Source organism: Terrapene carolina, unplaced genomic scaffold (genome assembly GCF_002925995.2).
Source record: "Terrapene carolina triunguis isolate 2854851 unplaced genomic scaffold, T_m_triunguis-2.0 Scaffold397, whole genome shotgun sequence".
NCBI classification, from domain to species: domain Eukaryota; kingdom Metazoa; phylum Chordata; order Testudines; family Emydidae; genus Terrapene; species Terrapene triunguis.
In genome coordinates this window covers 1825346-1842021 of record NW_020664748.1, presented here as the reverse complement: position 1 = coordinate 1842021, position 16676 = coordinate 1825346, and the positions used below count along the sequence as shown (strand labels likewise).

Sequence of the window (16676 nt, the reverse complement as noted above, 5' to 3'; positions counted from 1 at the left end):
GCTCTATGATTCAGTGTGCAAGATGCTGCTGCAATGTGAACTGATCTCCAATCCTGTACATGTGAAGAGTGTCCAACAGCCAGTTCCTTAAAATACCCAACAATTCCTGTTTCCTGTGTCTGAGGGTGAAAAGGGGGCTCTCTTTAGACTGAGTTCACTGTTTACATCTCTTGTTTAATTCTGATATGGCAAAGCACTGTTCAACTCTGTGCTTCCTTTACAGACTCTTCCAGGCAGGCTCTCGCAGCTCCACTGCTGAACCTTCCTCCTAAGAAAAAGTAAGTTCTTGCTTCTCAGACCAATCTGTAATTTTATTCTAACAGGTTTGTGCATCTTTGAAGTGTTGGTGAAAATGACACTATAGATTCCCTCCTCTTTTAGAAATGCAGATTACTATGAGAAGATCTCTGACCCCTTGGACCTTGCCACCATTGAGAAGCAGATCTTGACTGGGTATTATAAAACTGTGGAAGCTTTTGATGGGGACATGCTGAAGGTCTTCCGGAATGCTGAGGTGAGGATGCCAAGGCATAAAGCTACTGCACAGGCAATGTGGGTGTGGGCTGAATTAATGGTCATGGCAACAGAGGTTCTTGCAACAGAGAGAGAGATTCAGATAACTCTCCTCTGACAAGCCAAGTGAGAGCAGAGAGATGATACTAGTAACTTGTTCACTTCAGCCTGCTCTCTCAACTTGCTCCAGCTACATGGTGCTAACAAAGTAAAGACTTGTGAATAGTGTGCAACTTTCCAGCCTGAAGAGACCAGGGTGCTTCTCAAAGGAACTAAATTGTACTTCAGGGGCATATAGGGATAGCCAAGGCACACGCACCTGCCTCTAAGACATATGAGGCAGGCCCCAGAGGTACACAAGAGCTGGCCAGGCAGGGACATCTGACCCATAAACATGGCAGTGGGTAGAGTGAATACATCTACCCAGAGGTACATGAGGCCAGCAGAGCAGGTCATCTCCCAAGGATGCACACTGAAGTGGGCAGAGTGGATGAATGTGCCCAAGGTAGGGGGTGTTCAGAAGAATGAGTTGCTTCTTTTGTTTGTATTCAGAAATACTATGGCAGGAAGTCTCCGATTGGACGTGATGTGTGCCGACTACGGAAGGCGTATTACAATGCTCGCCATGAGGCATCTGCCCAGATCGACGAGATTGTGGGGGAGACAGCAAGCGAAGCTGACAGCAGTGAGACGTCCATCTGTGAGAAGGAGAATGGGCATGAGAAAGATGAGGATGTAATCCGCTGCATCTGTGGCCTTTACAAAGATGAAGGACTCATGATCCAGTGTGACAAGTGCATGGTGAGGGGGAACAAAAGGGAGGGGGAGTGCCCAGCTCCACCTTCCCCATAGCAAAAAGTTCCTATACCCACAGCTTCCACACAGCTGATAGGGCAGAGTTCCCCTTCCAGATCTCCCTTTTCTCTCCAAAGAGAACTTAGCACTGCTGTTTCCACACAGGAAATGCAAATAAATGACTAGGAATAGGAGCTAACACTCATGAAACAGCCAGCAATACCTTTATATAGAGAAGTTAAAACTTCAGCAATGATGAATAAAAGCCAACAGCATACGGATCTTATTCTCTTTCATCTGACAATATGTGAAATATTTCACAGGAAGCCCTGCATTTCCTTTTGGTTGCTTGTTCTTATGCTCTCTTAATCTGTCTCATGAGGAGATGTTTTTTATTTACAAATTATAACCCACGTCTTCCTAATCGGGATTTCTTTGTAGGTTTGGCAGCACTGCGATTGCATGGGTGTAAATTCTGATGTTGAACACTACTTGTGTGAACAGTGTGACCCTCGATCCGTGGACAGGGTAAACTATTTTCAGTTGCTTTTGCTCTGATGTAACAATCATAAGCTGTAATACTTCTTGCATTTATATTATTGCATGTGCCAGTTAGCCAGAGTGTAACTAATCTATGGAATTAGTAAAGAATGAACTCTTGTTGCTCTCAGCTTTGTGCTGGCCTGCAAATAGTGTGGGATCAGTTCACAGTTCTCTCTCTTGGGCTAGCAAAGGTAGAAAGCAAGCTTCTGAAGCAACCCATGCCAGATTTTATCAGCTGCAACAATAATCAAGTTGGCAGCAGGTTAGTAGCCAGAATCCTACATCTCCTATCCCAGGAAAAGAGAAACTGCACAGAAGCATTTCCCCTCTTTCCAAGGCTGAAGAGTCTGGAGGGAGGGATAGCTCAGTGGTTTGAGCGTTGGTCTGCTAAACCCAGGGTTATGAGTTCAATCCTTGAGGGGGCTATTTAGGGATCTGGGGCAAAAAAATAAATAAAACTGTCAGGGACAGTACTTGGTCCTGCTAGTGAAAGCAGGGGGCTGGACTTGATGACCTTTCAAGGTCCCTTCCAGTTCTATGAGATAGGTATATCTGCATATACTACTACTTTTTTTATTAGGCCAGTATAGAATTATGAGGCCCAGAGCTTTTGACAGCTCAAACATGACAGGAAATGCGCATCTGAGGCGCTCCAGCTTTACATTACAATCTCCTTGAGTCCTCTTTAATTCTGTTAAATATTAATTCTTATTCTGTGTCCAGCTCTATTGAGCATTTCCAAAAGGGCAGCATATATGGTTGGCCTCTGTCCCAGTGCTGGACAAATTATAAATGATGTAATGAAAGGGTCACCCCATCTCACCAGTTCATTTCTTTCTTTTGCCAGGAGGTCCCCATGATTCCTCGTCCCCATTATGCCCAGCCTGGCTGTGTTTATTTCATCTGTCTATTACGGGATGACCTGTTGCTGCGCCAAGGTGTGTGCATTCTCTGGTGACTGCTGTGATTTCCATCAGAAAGGAAGATACAAAGAGCTCTCTGGTTTGACCTTGATTCAAGCACATGCATCTTTCATATGAATATGAAATTGTGCTCTTAGCTATTATGCAGGTGACACATAGTGAGGAGGCTGAAATGATACATACTGATTGATGGGTAGGCATTACGTTTCTTTAGCAGAGGCACAAGCTTCCTTCTGGCCAAAGAGAGAAAGCTGAGACAGCTGCTGGGAGTTAACAGGAAAGAGCAAGTCAAAGAAGGAAGGCATGGGCTTCAGCCGCACTTTGGTACCAAGCTGAATAGATCATAGGATCATACAAGCTGGACATGGAAAAGACCTATTAGATCATCCATCCCTTCCTCTGCTCCTCGCAGTGTATACTTCTAGTCATTGTTTCAAAGCCCCAAGCCCTGTAGAAGTCAGATCTCATAGAGGTCTCTGTCAGGAGACTTTTCCTGATATTGAACCTGAATTTTTCTTTTTCTTAATTTCATCCCACAGATACAGACAAGGTTAGAAAGAGATCCATACAATATAAAGAGAACTGATCAAGAATGAGTTAAACCAGTTGGTATGTTTATTAAGGGGTGTGGGGGGATGGGAGACTTTTCAGGAGAGGGGAGAGTAACTAAAAATGAGACCAGGAGCAGTGCCTTCTCCATCCTTTGTGTGGGACTCTGGGATGCTCATTTCCTCATCCTTTCTTAGAATCCCTCTGCAGCAACCATCTTGGCCACACCAAAGACATTTGGTTTCCTCTTTATGTTTTGGTTTCTGTCATTGGGTTGCTGACTGGGGGGATATTGGGCTTCTAGGTTTGTTCCTTCTCTTTCTTCTAGTTTCTCTGTTTCAACTAGGTGGTGGTGGTGTTTTTTGAGACACCCAAAGTATTATCAATGTACTGAGGTCAATTTTGAACCACCCATTCAATACAGAGCTGTCAGAATAACAGGGCGGCACAGATTTTCCAACATACAGAGCTAGGAAACTCTGCAATTGGAGTTGTACTCTGTAGAATAAACGGGAACTTCCGTACCATAAATTCACCAATGGCCTGAGATTTGCACAGCTCTTGGGACACCCCAGGGAGCAGGAACAGTGGCACAGAGGCACTCTCACAGCTGCAAACTGCCTTTCAGGGCCGAGGCGGAGTTATTCCTGTTTCACCTATGAGTAATTTTTGGGTAAATTTCCAATTGAAAATATGCTTAGAATTTAGTCATCTGAGCCCTGGCTTTGCAGACAGGCTCTCCCTGTGTTCAGAGGTCAATGACGAAATGCATTTGAGCCACAGCTCTCCCCCTCACCGATCTGGCTATGTTTCTACTTCAGGATGCTCTAAGACAGGGGTCGGCAACCTTTCAGAAGTGGTGTGCCGAGTCTTCATTTATTCACTCTGATTTAAGGGTTTGTGTGCCAGTCATATATTTTAACGTTTTTAGAAGGTCTCTTTCTATAAGTCTGTAATATATAACTAAACTATTGTCGTAGTAAAGTAAATAAGGTTTTTAAAATGTGAGGAGAATACAAATGGATAGTGGGTTTTGCAAGCAAACACCAGTTTCTGTCTGCATGTAAAAAGGGCTCAGCTTTGCAGGGCCCTACACAGAACCACTAACTGCCTTGGGCTGAAGAACTTGCTGTCCTGGGGCCTTCACAGTTTTTCATTCATTGTGAATGGATTCAAATACAGTTGGAAATATCATAAAATATTGCACATTAAATCCGGTGGCATTTTGAATGACACTGTGCATTTCTCTAGCATTCTCGCTTGCTCTGAATTCTGGGCCACACTCACTTCCCTGCTATTTCTTTCTTTCATTGGTAAAGAACAAGCAGAAGTTCATGGAATTGTCCAGGGCTGCCCAGAGGATTCAGGGGGCCCAGGGCAAAGCAATTTCGGGGGCCCCTTCCATAAAAAAAAGTTGCAATACTATAGAAACTATATTCTCATGGGGGCCCTGTGGCAAATTGCCCCACTTCCCCCCCTCCCCCCCGGGGCAACCCTGGAATTGTCCCATGGTTACACTGAGCAAAGAGTCACAATTCTGAAGAATGCTCCCTTTGCTCGGCCCTCTTTAATCTATTTCCTCTGAGCTGCATGTATCTCTCAGGAGCTTTACTCCTGTTAGAGTTCTGTGAGAGTAGTCAGAGGCTTAGTGCTTTTTTGATCAATGATCTTCTTTCCCATCAATGACTTGTTCTCTAGGTAGCCTAGAGAACATTACAGTTACGATTACAAATTTGAATAACATGTTTTACTAGCCAAGTCCTCTTTTGCTGTCAGTCCTACCCCCTTTGATAATTTATTTTTATTTTCTCATATGTTGTAGACAACAGTGAGGAATTCTTTATTAGACCTTGTCCTAACAGATAAAGAAGAACTGATAACTGAGCTAATAATTAATAGTAGCTTGGGTACACATGACCATGACTTGGTTGCATTTATAATGTGCAAGCAGAATAAAGTGCACAAGTAATATATATACTTGATGCTTTAATAGGGCGAATTTCACAAAGCTGAAAACAATTATGAGCTCAATCAGCTGGGAGGAAGAATTTAATCAGAAAAATGTGATTGATAATTGGGAATCATTTAAGAACTCCTTATAGATAGGCAGTAAGCCACAATTGAGGAATAAGGCTGTGCTGGTTTAAAAAAAACAATTTAGTTTAAAAGTGAGTGAAGCCAGCTGTTTTTATTTATTTTTTATATTATTTTACATTATATATATATAAATAAAATAAAACAAAATTGGAAGAAAAGGGAAGTTGATAGTAATGAAAATAAATCAGAAGTTCAGAATTGTAGAAAATTGATAAGGGAAGCAAAGGGACACGGAGAAATCTATGGCCAGCAGAGTTAAGGATGATGAGGAGGGTTTTTTAATACACCTCTACCCTGATATAACGCTGACCTCGGGAGCCAAAAAATCTTACCGCGTTATAGGTAAAATCGCGTTATATCGAACATGCTTTGATCCGCCGGAGTGTGCAGCCCTGCCCCCCCCGGAGCGCTGCTTTACCGCGTTATATCTGAATTTGTGTTTTATCAGTTCGCATTATATCAGGGTAGAAGTGTATATAGGAACAAAAAGAATACTGACAATGGTATTGATCCATTACTAGATAGAAATGGTAGAATCATCATTAATAATGCAAAAAATGCAGAAGTGTTCAATAAATATTTCTGTTCTGTACTTGGGGGAAAAAACATGATATAGTCTTATCATGTGGTGATAGCACATCATCGTCAAACAGAAGCTACTGCAGTTATACATTTTAAAATCGGCAGGTCCAGATAACTTGCATCCAAGTATTTTAACAGAGCTGGCTAAGGAGCTCACTGGACCATTAATGTTGATTTTTCAATAAGCCTTGGAGCATCAGGAAAGTTCCAGAAGACTGGATAAAAGCTAATGCTGTATCTGATTTTTAAAAGGATAAACAGGATGACCCAGGTAATTATAGGCCTGTCACTCTGACATCAATCCCTGGCAAGACAGTGAAGCGCCTGATACAGGGTTCAATTAAAAAATAATGTAAAGAGAATAATATAAATCAACATGAGTGTATGGAAAATAGATTCTGTCAAACTAACTTGATATCATTTTGATAAGTTTACACATTTCGTTGATAAATGTAATAGCGTTGACATAATATACTTAGACTTCCTTAAGGCATTTGAGTTGGTACCACATAACATTTTGATTAAAAAAACTAGAATATAAAATTAACATGGCACACATTAAGTGGATTAAAAACTGACTAATCAATAAGTCTCAAAATGTAATTTTAAACAGGGAATCTTCATCAGTCACGTGTGTCTCCAGTAGGATCCTGCAGGGATTTGTTCTTGGCCCTATGCTTTTATCAATGACTTGGTAGAAAACATAAAATCCTCACTATGAAGTTTGCAGATAACATAAAAATTGGGGGAGTTGTAAATAATAAAGAGGACAGGTTGCTGATTCAGAGCACCATGTAATCTCTTGGTAAACTGGGTGCAAGACAAAATATGTGTTTTAATACCGCTAAATGTATACATCTAGGAACAAAAAATGTAGGCCATACTTACAGGATGGGGGACTCTATCCTTGGAAACAGTGACTGAAAAAGATTTGCGGGTCATGATGGATAATCAGCTGAACATGATCTCCCAGTACGACGCTGTGACCAAAAAGGCTAATATGATCCTTGGAAGAATAAATCAGGGAATCTCGAGTAGGACTAGAAAGGTTATTTTACCTCTGTATTTGGCACTGGTGTGACCATTGCTGGAGTACTGTGTCCATTCCTGGTGCCCACAATTCAAGAAGGATGTTAATAAATTAGAGAGGGTTCAGAGAAGAGCCATGAGAATGATTAAAGGATTAGAAAACATGCCTTATAGTGAGAGATTCAAGGAGCTCAATCTATTTAGCTTAACAAAAAGATAAGGGGTGACCTGAGTAAAGTCTATAAGTATCTACATGGGAAACAAATAGGCTCTTCAGTCTAGCAGAAAAAGGTATGACATGATCGAATGGCTAGAAGTTTAAACTAGACAATTTCAGACTGGGTGTAAGGAGTAACTGTTTCACAGTGGGGGTAATTAACCATTAGAACCATTTACCAAGGGTCATGGTTGATTCTTTGTCGCTCAAAATTTTGAAATCAAGAGTGGATTCTTTTCTAAAAGATATGCTCTAGGAATTACTTTGGGGAAGTTCTATACTTGTGTTATACAGGAAGTCAAACCCCTGATCACAGTGGTCCCTTCTGGCCTTGGAATCAATGAATCTGTGTTGTCATTTTTGACTGGGGACATAAAATTCAAGTTATGTTTCATTCTCTGCTAGTAGAATGTGTCATGAAGGAGACCAAGGCAATCTGACCCTTGTTCACTGGCTCTGCATTAGTTGTATTTTACTCTTTCAGAGTTAAATATGGGGCAGCTGTGTCATGTTATTGTTTTAACTAAACCAGCCTCTTCTCTGTTTTTGGGCCACTGTGTCACATGAGACGTTCTTTACAGGATGTGTCTCTTGTGCCTATTGCCAGGTGACTGCGTATATCTGATGAGAGACAGCCGAAGAACTCCAGATGGGCACCCTGTCCGGCAGTCCTACCGGCTGCTATCCCACATTAACAGGGAGAAACTTGATATCTTCCGCATAGAAAAACTTTGGAAAAATGAAAAGTATGTTCAAGGCACCTTCTGCACTCAAGACATTTTGGGTATCTGCTGAAAATAGAATTACTTGCAATAGTCTTCTTTAAATAGTGTAAAGAAAAGGTTGTTTTTTTAATGACACAAAATCTAGAGATCAGACTGGAATTGGTATTTGCTGAAGGGGTAAACAAGAAAACACAAGGCTCATTGATGTGACCTTGTCTGTGGTCATAACCAATGCTAAAAGGGCAATATAGATAACTCAAAAAGAGTGGTGAATATAGGGCATAAAGTGAAGTCAAAACCACAGCTCAAGGGAAATAGTCTCTCTGTCTCTCACACCTTTTAACAGAGAGGAGCGGTTTGCATTTGGTCATCATTATTTCCGTCCACATGAAACCCACCACTCCCCTTCCCGAAGGTTTTATCACAATGAGCTGTTCCGGGTGCCACTGTATGAGATTATCCCCTTAGAGGCTGTGGTGGGGACTTGCTGTGTGCTGGACCTCTATACCTACTGTAAAGGTAAGCAGGCTTTATTCGGTGAGAAAATAAACACTTACAATAGAGAATGCTCCCTTCCTCCTCTTTACCCTTCACATCAGCTCTCCTCAGCCCCACCTCCTTGCATTTTCCTTCTCTACTCATTAGTTTTTTCATATATTGTACATGTGGATGGGTGTATAGTGGGATTAGCGCAAGGAAGTTTTTCTTAAATTGAATTAGAGATTCCCCTGTTTGTTAAGAATCTGAATTGAGTAGAACAAGAGTAGCTGGGACTTCAGTGTAAGTGCTCACAATAAATCTCTATACCATAGTGTATGCTGTTTGTTCTTGTCCTGGAATGCTATATGTACTTTGGTTTTTGCTGTAACTGCAGGGAGGCCAAAAGGAGTGAAGGAGCAGGATGTGTATATCTGTGATTACCGCCTTGATAAATCAGCCCACCTCTTCTATAAAATCCACCGGAATCGCTATCCTGTCTGCACCAAGCCGTATGCCTTTGACCACTTCCCCAAGAAACTCACACCCAAGAGAGACTTCTCAGTAAGTGTCTCTTCTAATGACCTTTCAGTTTCTTAATATAAGACAGAACACAGTCTTGGAAAACTCTTGCCTCCCTGCTTCTGAATGAAGCCTGGTAAACCAAGGAGAACTGACATGTTAACACTACACTCAGACTGGATAGAAAGTTGATCAGAAAAGAATCTGAAAAGAAAATTGATTGCAGGCAGACCATTGCCAATTCTCAGGCAAATGCACTTAGAACGAATGGAGATGTGTAAGGCCGAACATCCTGGTTTCCAACAGAAACCCCAGTGCTGCTTTCACCAAGGACATTCCTGGCTGAAGACAACTTGAACCTTGACTCAAGCAACAATTCAGCAGTTGCAGCACATTTTCATATTTCAGTGAACTTCACAGAAAATAGCCCCACAGTTACCCTGTCTGTGCTGGCTTTGTACTCCTCGGCGTTAATATTAATAGTAACATTATTAACATTAATTTGTTTAGAGACTTGCTCCCTGTCCCGAACTGCTTACAGTGTAAGCGCATCTCACATTCTGTGTCTAACTATCCCAAGTCCGTGGCTCTGCTAAAAGTTGTTTTGAGCAGCCAACCCTAAACAACAGTTCTCAATAGAACAGGAGTAATTTCAAATTTTCTCTCTCAGCGCCATTAAATTGCATATCATTGACCTTCAGCACTGAAAATGACATGTCTCTTATCAAAAAGAGAACTCCAGATAGGCTACCAGACCATGGAGTGCAGTGCCTCTCCCTATCTCAAGCATTGATACCTTCACATTTTCCTGTCTCGCACTCACCACCCCACTCCCTGGAAGTACTAGTTGCTCCCTGTACACACCCCTTCCCCTAGCAGGGTCAGCAGCTTAGTCCCCAAGCTCAGAAGCACCTGACTTGGCAGAGCTTTCATAGCTGAGCTTGTTTCTCCTCCTCAGGAGCAGCGAGCGCTTGTATTTGATCTAGAGGTTCTGTCCATATTCCTACAGAGGGGAAATCAGGCTCTCTGAATAGGAGTGTTTTATAGCAAAATATCCCACTGATTTTTAAACTTACCCAGGAGACCTAGAGGGTTGCAGTGTTAAGAGATGAGTAATAGGGACTGGTCCTAAGGGGTGATTAGTTCTCTGCCTTCACCCTGTATTTATCATGATGGGTCTCAATCCCTTTTCCTAAGCCACTAAAGTCCAATGCATGAGGCAGGCCAGCTCTTCCTTCTACGCTGGATTTAATTTGTGATATTTTTATACTGTCCAATACTGAGCTCTTAGTGCTTTGTTTAACTGTGACCTTTATTATTGTTGTAGCCTCATTATGTACCAGACAACTACAAGAGAAATGGAGGCAGGTGAGTCCTACCTACTGAGTTGTTCTTTAGTGAAAGAGGTGGGATAGTTGTTTTTATTTGTAAACCACCCATGCCCTATCAATACCCTTGAGATGCTGTAAAAACAGTAAAGCCAAGTAATTAAAAACAACCTGCTCAAAATTCAAACAGATACGAGTGAGAGGGAACATGAGGGAACAGTAATAAATATGGAGCCAGCAGCAATCCTCCTAAAACACATTTGCAGAAAGAGAGGGGGGTTAGGTGCTCTTGAAAGTGGGCAGAAGCAGTTTGAGACGTGTCATGGGAGCCGTAGGGCCCACCACTGCAAAGGCAGAATAGCCACTAGAGATCCCTAAACAGAGGGTGATGCAGATTGACATCAGGATGAGGCTCTCAGAGATCCCACAGTCTTATGCCATTTGGGGGATTAAAAACACTTGTCAAGACTGTTGAAGATTAGAGAGAAAGTTCTCAGTGGATCCTGAGCTTAGGCACTTGGGGGGGGGAAATAATTTTTCAGGGTAGTAGGAGAATTATGTTTTATTTTTTAAATATGCAGAAGTAACCCAGGAAATGTGCAATAACATTTGCAGCTTTGCAAGGTAAGCTAATGCTATGGGCATTGCCTCTCATGCTTTATAATTACTGTGTCTGGCTGCAGATTTCCCCTTCATGGATTCTACTGTGTGATTGGCTCCAAACCATAGAAAATTCATACACCCCTCCACAGCTGGGGTTGCTGACTCATTGACAATTGACCTTTCTGTCAAGTGTCTCTAAAACTATGATCTTTAAACCTCTCTCTCCCTGCTAGATCGTCGTGGAAGACAGACCGCTCAAAGCCACAGATCAAAGACCTGAACCAAGAAGAAGATCCTCTTCCACTCATTGAGGATGTGCTAGCAAGCCAAGAACAAGCTTCAAATGAGATGCGCAGCCTGGAAGAGCCAGAGAGAGAGGCAGTCTCTAGTGAGGGCTGTGAGAATGATAAAAAGGTGGAAGAAAGTAACTCTGTCACAAGACAACTGTGCACTCCAGAGGAAAGGCGGCATATTCAGAGAGAGAGACTTAATCAAATCCTGCTCAACCTCTTAGAGAAAATCCCAGGGAAAAATGGTGAGCAAACATCCCTTCCCTCAGTACACTGCAATACAATGATTTCCTCTCTAGGTTTGTTTTTGGAGTCATGCACAGCATATTAGTAAAGCAAATGCTTTTAACTGAACTCATTGCTACTGGACATGATTTGTGCCCAGTGTTTTCCGCACAAATGTTTCCTATTAGCCAGGATGGGCTAGAATGGTGTCCTAGCCTCTGTTTGCCAGAAGCTGGGAATGAGCAACAGGGGATGGATCACTTGATTATTACCTGTTCTGTTCATTCCCTCTGGGGCACCTGGCACTGGCCACTGTCGGAAGACAGGATACTGGGCTAGATGGACCCTTGGTCTGACCCAGTAGGGCCATTCTTATGAATAGGGCCATACCAAATTCACAGCCATGAAAAACACATCACAGACCATGAAATCTGGTCTTCCCCCATGAAATCTTGTCTTTTATGTGCTTTTACCCTATACTATACAGATTTCACAGGTGAGAATTGGGGCATCCTGACCCAAAAGGGAGTTGCAGGGGGATTGCAAGGTTATTTTAGGGAGAGTTGTGGTATTGCCACCCTTACTTCTTGCACTGCCTTCAGAGCTGGGTGGCCGGAGAGTGGCAGCTGTTGGCCGGGTGGGGCTCTGAAGGTGATGCCCCACCAGCAGCCGTGCAGAAGTAAGGATGGCAATACCATACCATGCCACCCTTACTTCTGCACTGCTATCTTAAGAGCTGGGTGGCTGGAAAGTGGCAGCTGCTGACTGAGGGCCCAGCTCTGCAGGCAGCAGCGCAAAAGTAAAGGTGACAATACCATACCTGCCATCTTTACTTCTGCGCTGCTGCTGGCGGTGACTCTGCCTTCAGAACTGGACTCCTGGCCAACAGCCATCTCTCTCCACCTGCCCAGCTCTGAAGGCAGTGCCGCCGCCAGCAGCAGCGCAGAAGTAAGGGTAGCAGTACCGCACACCCCCGTACAATAATCTTGCAACCCCCACCCCCACACAAGTCCTTTTTGGGTCAGGACTCCTACAATTACAACACTGTGAAATTTCAGATTTAAATAACTGAAATCATGAAATTTACGATTTTTAAAATCCTATGACCATGAAATTGATCAAAATGGACCAAGAATTTGGTAAGGCCCTATATATGAAACATTTGCAATTCCCACTATATAGATGAGTGAAATCTCCTGTTAATAATGAAACAGGCATTTATATAGGACTTTCATATCGCATTGTCATTACTAATTATTCACTCCCTCCCTCCAGTGAGATAGGTAGTTTAATTATTATTGTGTCTGGTTTACAGATGAGAAGATTGAGAGAAAGGCACAAGAGATTGAGGGCTTTATCCAAAGCCCATTGAAGTGAATTAAAAGACTCTAATTGACTTCAGTGGGCTTTGGATCAGTTCTTTAGAGACTTGCCCTATGCCCTAGAGAGAGTTTAATGTAACATCAGAATTAGAACCTAGGAGTTTCTGTGCTCAGACCAGTAGACCACACTCCTCTGTCATGTTACAGGGATTAATACTAGAGCATCAGGTACAATGAGTAGTACTGTATCAGCTCCTTATTAAGAACCCTGTGGTCTGTTGCAGCTATTGATGTCACTTACCTGCTGGAGGAAGGATCAGGAAGAAAATTGAGGAGACGTACTCTCACCATCCTGGAGAGCAGCTTCAGGAAGTGATGTCCCAGCAACAGACTGTGATCTGGAGTCCACTACCAGGTCTGCTAGAGACTGATGGGGAAGCCCCCTCCTTCCTGTACACCAACCAAGGAGAGATGGGTAGAAGAAAACTGACATAAATACAGTTAGCACTTAGAAGTCTGGGCAGGCAGGTGGCCCTGCCTTGCTCTGCAGTGCTCTTATGGTGTGTGTGTTGTTGGGCGTGCCTTGTATCGATGTTAGGTACTGAGAAAACCTTGTGATTATTCGTCCAAGATGGTCAGATTTAATTTATTTTTGCTTAATGTCCCCACTTGGAGGGAAAAAGAGGGGGTAAATAGAAGGATGAGGACTGATTTACTCTGATGAGAATATTCCCCATACAGACCAGTTGTCCTATGATTGTACAAGATACCGTTGGCACTGCCAGTGGCGTGTACCAATGTATGAAGTCCATAGGGAGGGTGAAGGCCCAATGGATTAAAATAAAGGCTGCCCTAAAGGAGCGGCCTCAGTTTTGCACAAGTTCAGAGAGGGAAGAAATGTACCAGGATGTATAAAAGGTTCACCGTGAAACGGCCAGTGCCCAGATGCTCCTTTGATCTGTAGAGAGGAAAAGCCCCCAGTCAGCTCAGAGTGAAACGAGAGTTGGTTGTTCGAAGCACTTGTTGTTCCGCATCCTGAAATGGGGGTGTGTAATTTTTCACATTTTTTCTGCAGAGAAATTTTATAAAGCGAGTCGAATCCTGACGACACCATTGCTGTTGGTTTTTTTGATAAGCTGTGGTTCTTGTGTGTCCAATGTGTTGTGCAAATTAAAATCTGTTAAAAGAAGATAAAAAAAGAAACCTTCACTACATGAACCGTCAAGCAGTATTCAGAGCGAGTATTTGTTGTGAACTGTAGAATATATCAACTAATAACACTATTCTTGTGTTCTAACTGTACAGCTTAAAACGTCTGTCTCTTAAAGAGACAGTGTATTTTACCACTCCCTCTCTCTGCCGTTAGGAAAGTGTTGCTCCCAAAGGCTACAGCCAAGGCGCTAACTTCTCACTGCATGAAATTGTGATTGCCATAGTTTGCCATAAACTAGTGCTGTACTGGGATCCCCTGTATTTCAACCTGTAACCTTCCCCAATAGCCAGTGCCGTGAAGCTGTCATCTGTCTCTGGGTCAGGCCCTGCTAGTGGCAAAGGGAGGGGGCAGTAGGCATACACTGCCCCTTTAAAATAGCTTTGCTTTTTTGTCTTTCAGACGTACATATGCATATACAGTCCTGTTTTAGATGTTCTTATAAGAAAAACCAGTTTTTAATGTGCCAAGTTGTATATATCTGCTGCGTGGATGTAAAGCAATACGGTAGTTACATGTTCCTTTTTAATGGACCAAGCTTGTCCTAATGTACATTCTTGTTATTATTATAATTATTATTTTACTCTTAGTGGAACATGACTCATTCCATTAACTTTTATGTGTTGATTTAAAAAGAAAAAAAAAGAAAGGAAAAAACCCTTTGAGGAAAAAAATATTTTATTAAAAAAAAAGAAATAAGAAAATAGTTTGGAATATTTTCTTACTGTAGAGAAGCACTGTACAGTACCAGGAACCCTGAGTATAAAATACTCGTGCGTGTAGTAGGAATATCGCATGTCCAAAATTTTGGGTTGTCTCATTTAGTTAACAGAAATCATTGTCTCAAACGGTGTTAAACACTAAAAACTTTTTAAAAAAATAAAGTGCATACAGAAGCAAGACACTAGCTCTGTCATTTTATCTTTCTTTTGTTGAAAGACTAAACAAAATGTTTTTTAGACAATCAAATGTTAGGTAAGTGCAAAGAATTGTTTTTCTTACTGGTGTAGAAATTAATGACTTTTTTTATTTTTTGGTTATTTTATAATAATGAGAAGACCAGTGTGTCACCAGGATCGCTGTTTTAAGACCAGGAAGCACTACATTATTGCAAATAGATATGAACTCTTAGTCTGCATGGGTGTAGGCTGTGTGATTGCTGAAAATAAATGCTGCTAATATATTTCCTTTTTACAAAAGCATATCTAAATAGATCATTGTTTTGATGTTAATCTTTGTAAATTATGTATTACCAATTTTAACATTGGATGTAATTGCATAAAAAGCCTGCATCTCAATCCTGAGAGAGTCTAGTATTAAATGGAAAAACTTTTCCTATTGATGACTTGTGGGGGTTTTTCTTTCACACGTCCTTGATTTCACTTTTTTGCTTCTTTGTCCCAAGAGTTCCTGTGATGTGTTCAAAGTTTCTTACAGCCTTTTTTTAAGTTGTATGGCTGCCCCATCTCCTTTGAATATCACATTGCCTGATCACTGTTGGCATACTGAGCAGATATAGTTGTGGTGCTGTTGTTTTTCCTGCTGCTGTACAGCCTGTAGTAGAAAGGATGCTGACAGCATGTGTGCAGGCACTGAATACACCTTGATATGAATCACAGTAGAGGTGCAAGGAGCCTAAATGGAGCTGCAGCACAAGGCCCAGGCATCCAGTATTAGGAAGCAGAGGGATGTATAACCTTGATTGTACATGTTGGCAGGTTGGTATATGAGTCATTAAACCTATAAATATGATGCCCATATCCAAATCCCCATATCCAAAATCAAGGGCAACTGTATGCCCTCAGATCACTGCCCCAATTCCTGCTAAATTCTCTGTATCAACGCCAGTAACCACAAACTAATCTCAAAGTGGCACCATATCCTGCATATTCACTGGCACTAATATTAGATCAGAGGGAGTGCCAGATAAATACATTGACATTGTAACAGCTAACCATGTCCCATATGAAAGGAAATAGCCAAAAAAACAAAAAGGTGATTTAGGAAAGAATAAGGGACAGTTGGAGTCCCTTGAAGCATTCAGCCTGGCCAAGTACTACCATCCCGTTTTGGGCCTTTTGACTCTCCTCAGGAGAGTCTAGTTGCATTGTTGGACACATTGTGAGTGGAATGCACGTAGGAGACAACACCAAAAACCCTTAGAAATCGCATTCTTTGGGTCATTTCTAATAACCTGACCCCTGGCTCTGGCTTCCCCAAGACTGCACTAGGTCCCTTGTCACACCTTTCCTCAGAAGTTCACCTGGGAGTCAGTCCACTCAGCTCCTCCCTCTGAGGTTGGGACCCTGACCTTCCAAGAAGGCTGTTCTGAATCCTTTGAGGTGCTTAGCCTGTACTCTGCTGCAGATAGAGGAGGTGACATGAGACTCAGGTCACTATCCTGCTCTGTTAACTTAATGGCCTCCAGAGTTCCCATATGTTAAGGAATTCCTGTATTTCACAGGAAAATGGAGCAGTCACCAGGAACATTTTGCTGTCTATTTGTATTGGTCGCTCAGGACAGAATGGTTTCTTGCCGACTGCTGTAATGTAACCTACAGAAAAATAAGCATACTGATATGGGAGCCCAGACCCTGGGCTGACTCTTTGTATTACCATTAAAATGCTTCATCTGACCCATGCATTTGCACTCATTCCCTCCATGCTGCAGACATCATCTCAAGGACTGTATTATTAAACAATTAATTGAAAAGCACCTGGATTCA

The 16676-nt window shown here is 42.2% G+C and overlaps 1 protein-coding gene across 2 annotated transcripts in view; it reads left to right on the top strand.

The window, feature by feature from the left end:
* ASH1L (ASH1 like histone lysine methyltransferase) overlaps nt 1–15288 on the top strand; it is a 149144-nt gene extending 133856 nt beyond the window's left edge. For both annotated transcript variants that reach the window (XM_026658096.2, XM_026658097.2), the window contains exons 18-28: nt 224–278; nt 382–514; nt 1066–1314; nt 1750–1836; nt 2699–2789; nt 7856–7994; nt 8320–8492; nt 8848–9014; nt 10300–10340; nt 11137–11438; nt 13025–15288. In XM_026658096.2, coding sequence (XP_026513881.1) covers nt 224–278; nt 382–514; nt 1066–1314; nt 1750–1836; nt 2699–2789; nt 7856–7994; nt 8320–8492; nt 8848–9014; nt 10300–10340; nt 11137–11438; nt 13025–13116 — 1529 coding nt within the window. In that variant the 3' untranslated portion in view covers nt 13117–15288. The remainder of the gene's footprint in view (nt 1–223; nt 279–381; nt 515–1065; nt 1315–1749; nt 1837–2698; nt 2790–7855; nt 7995–8319; nt 8493–8847; nt 9015–10299; nt 10341–11136; nt 11439–13024) is intronic.
* The last annotated feature ends 1388 nt before the right edge of the window (nt 15289–16676 follow it).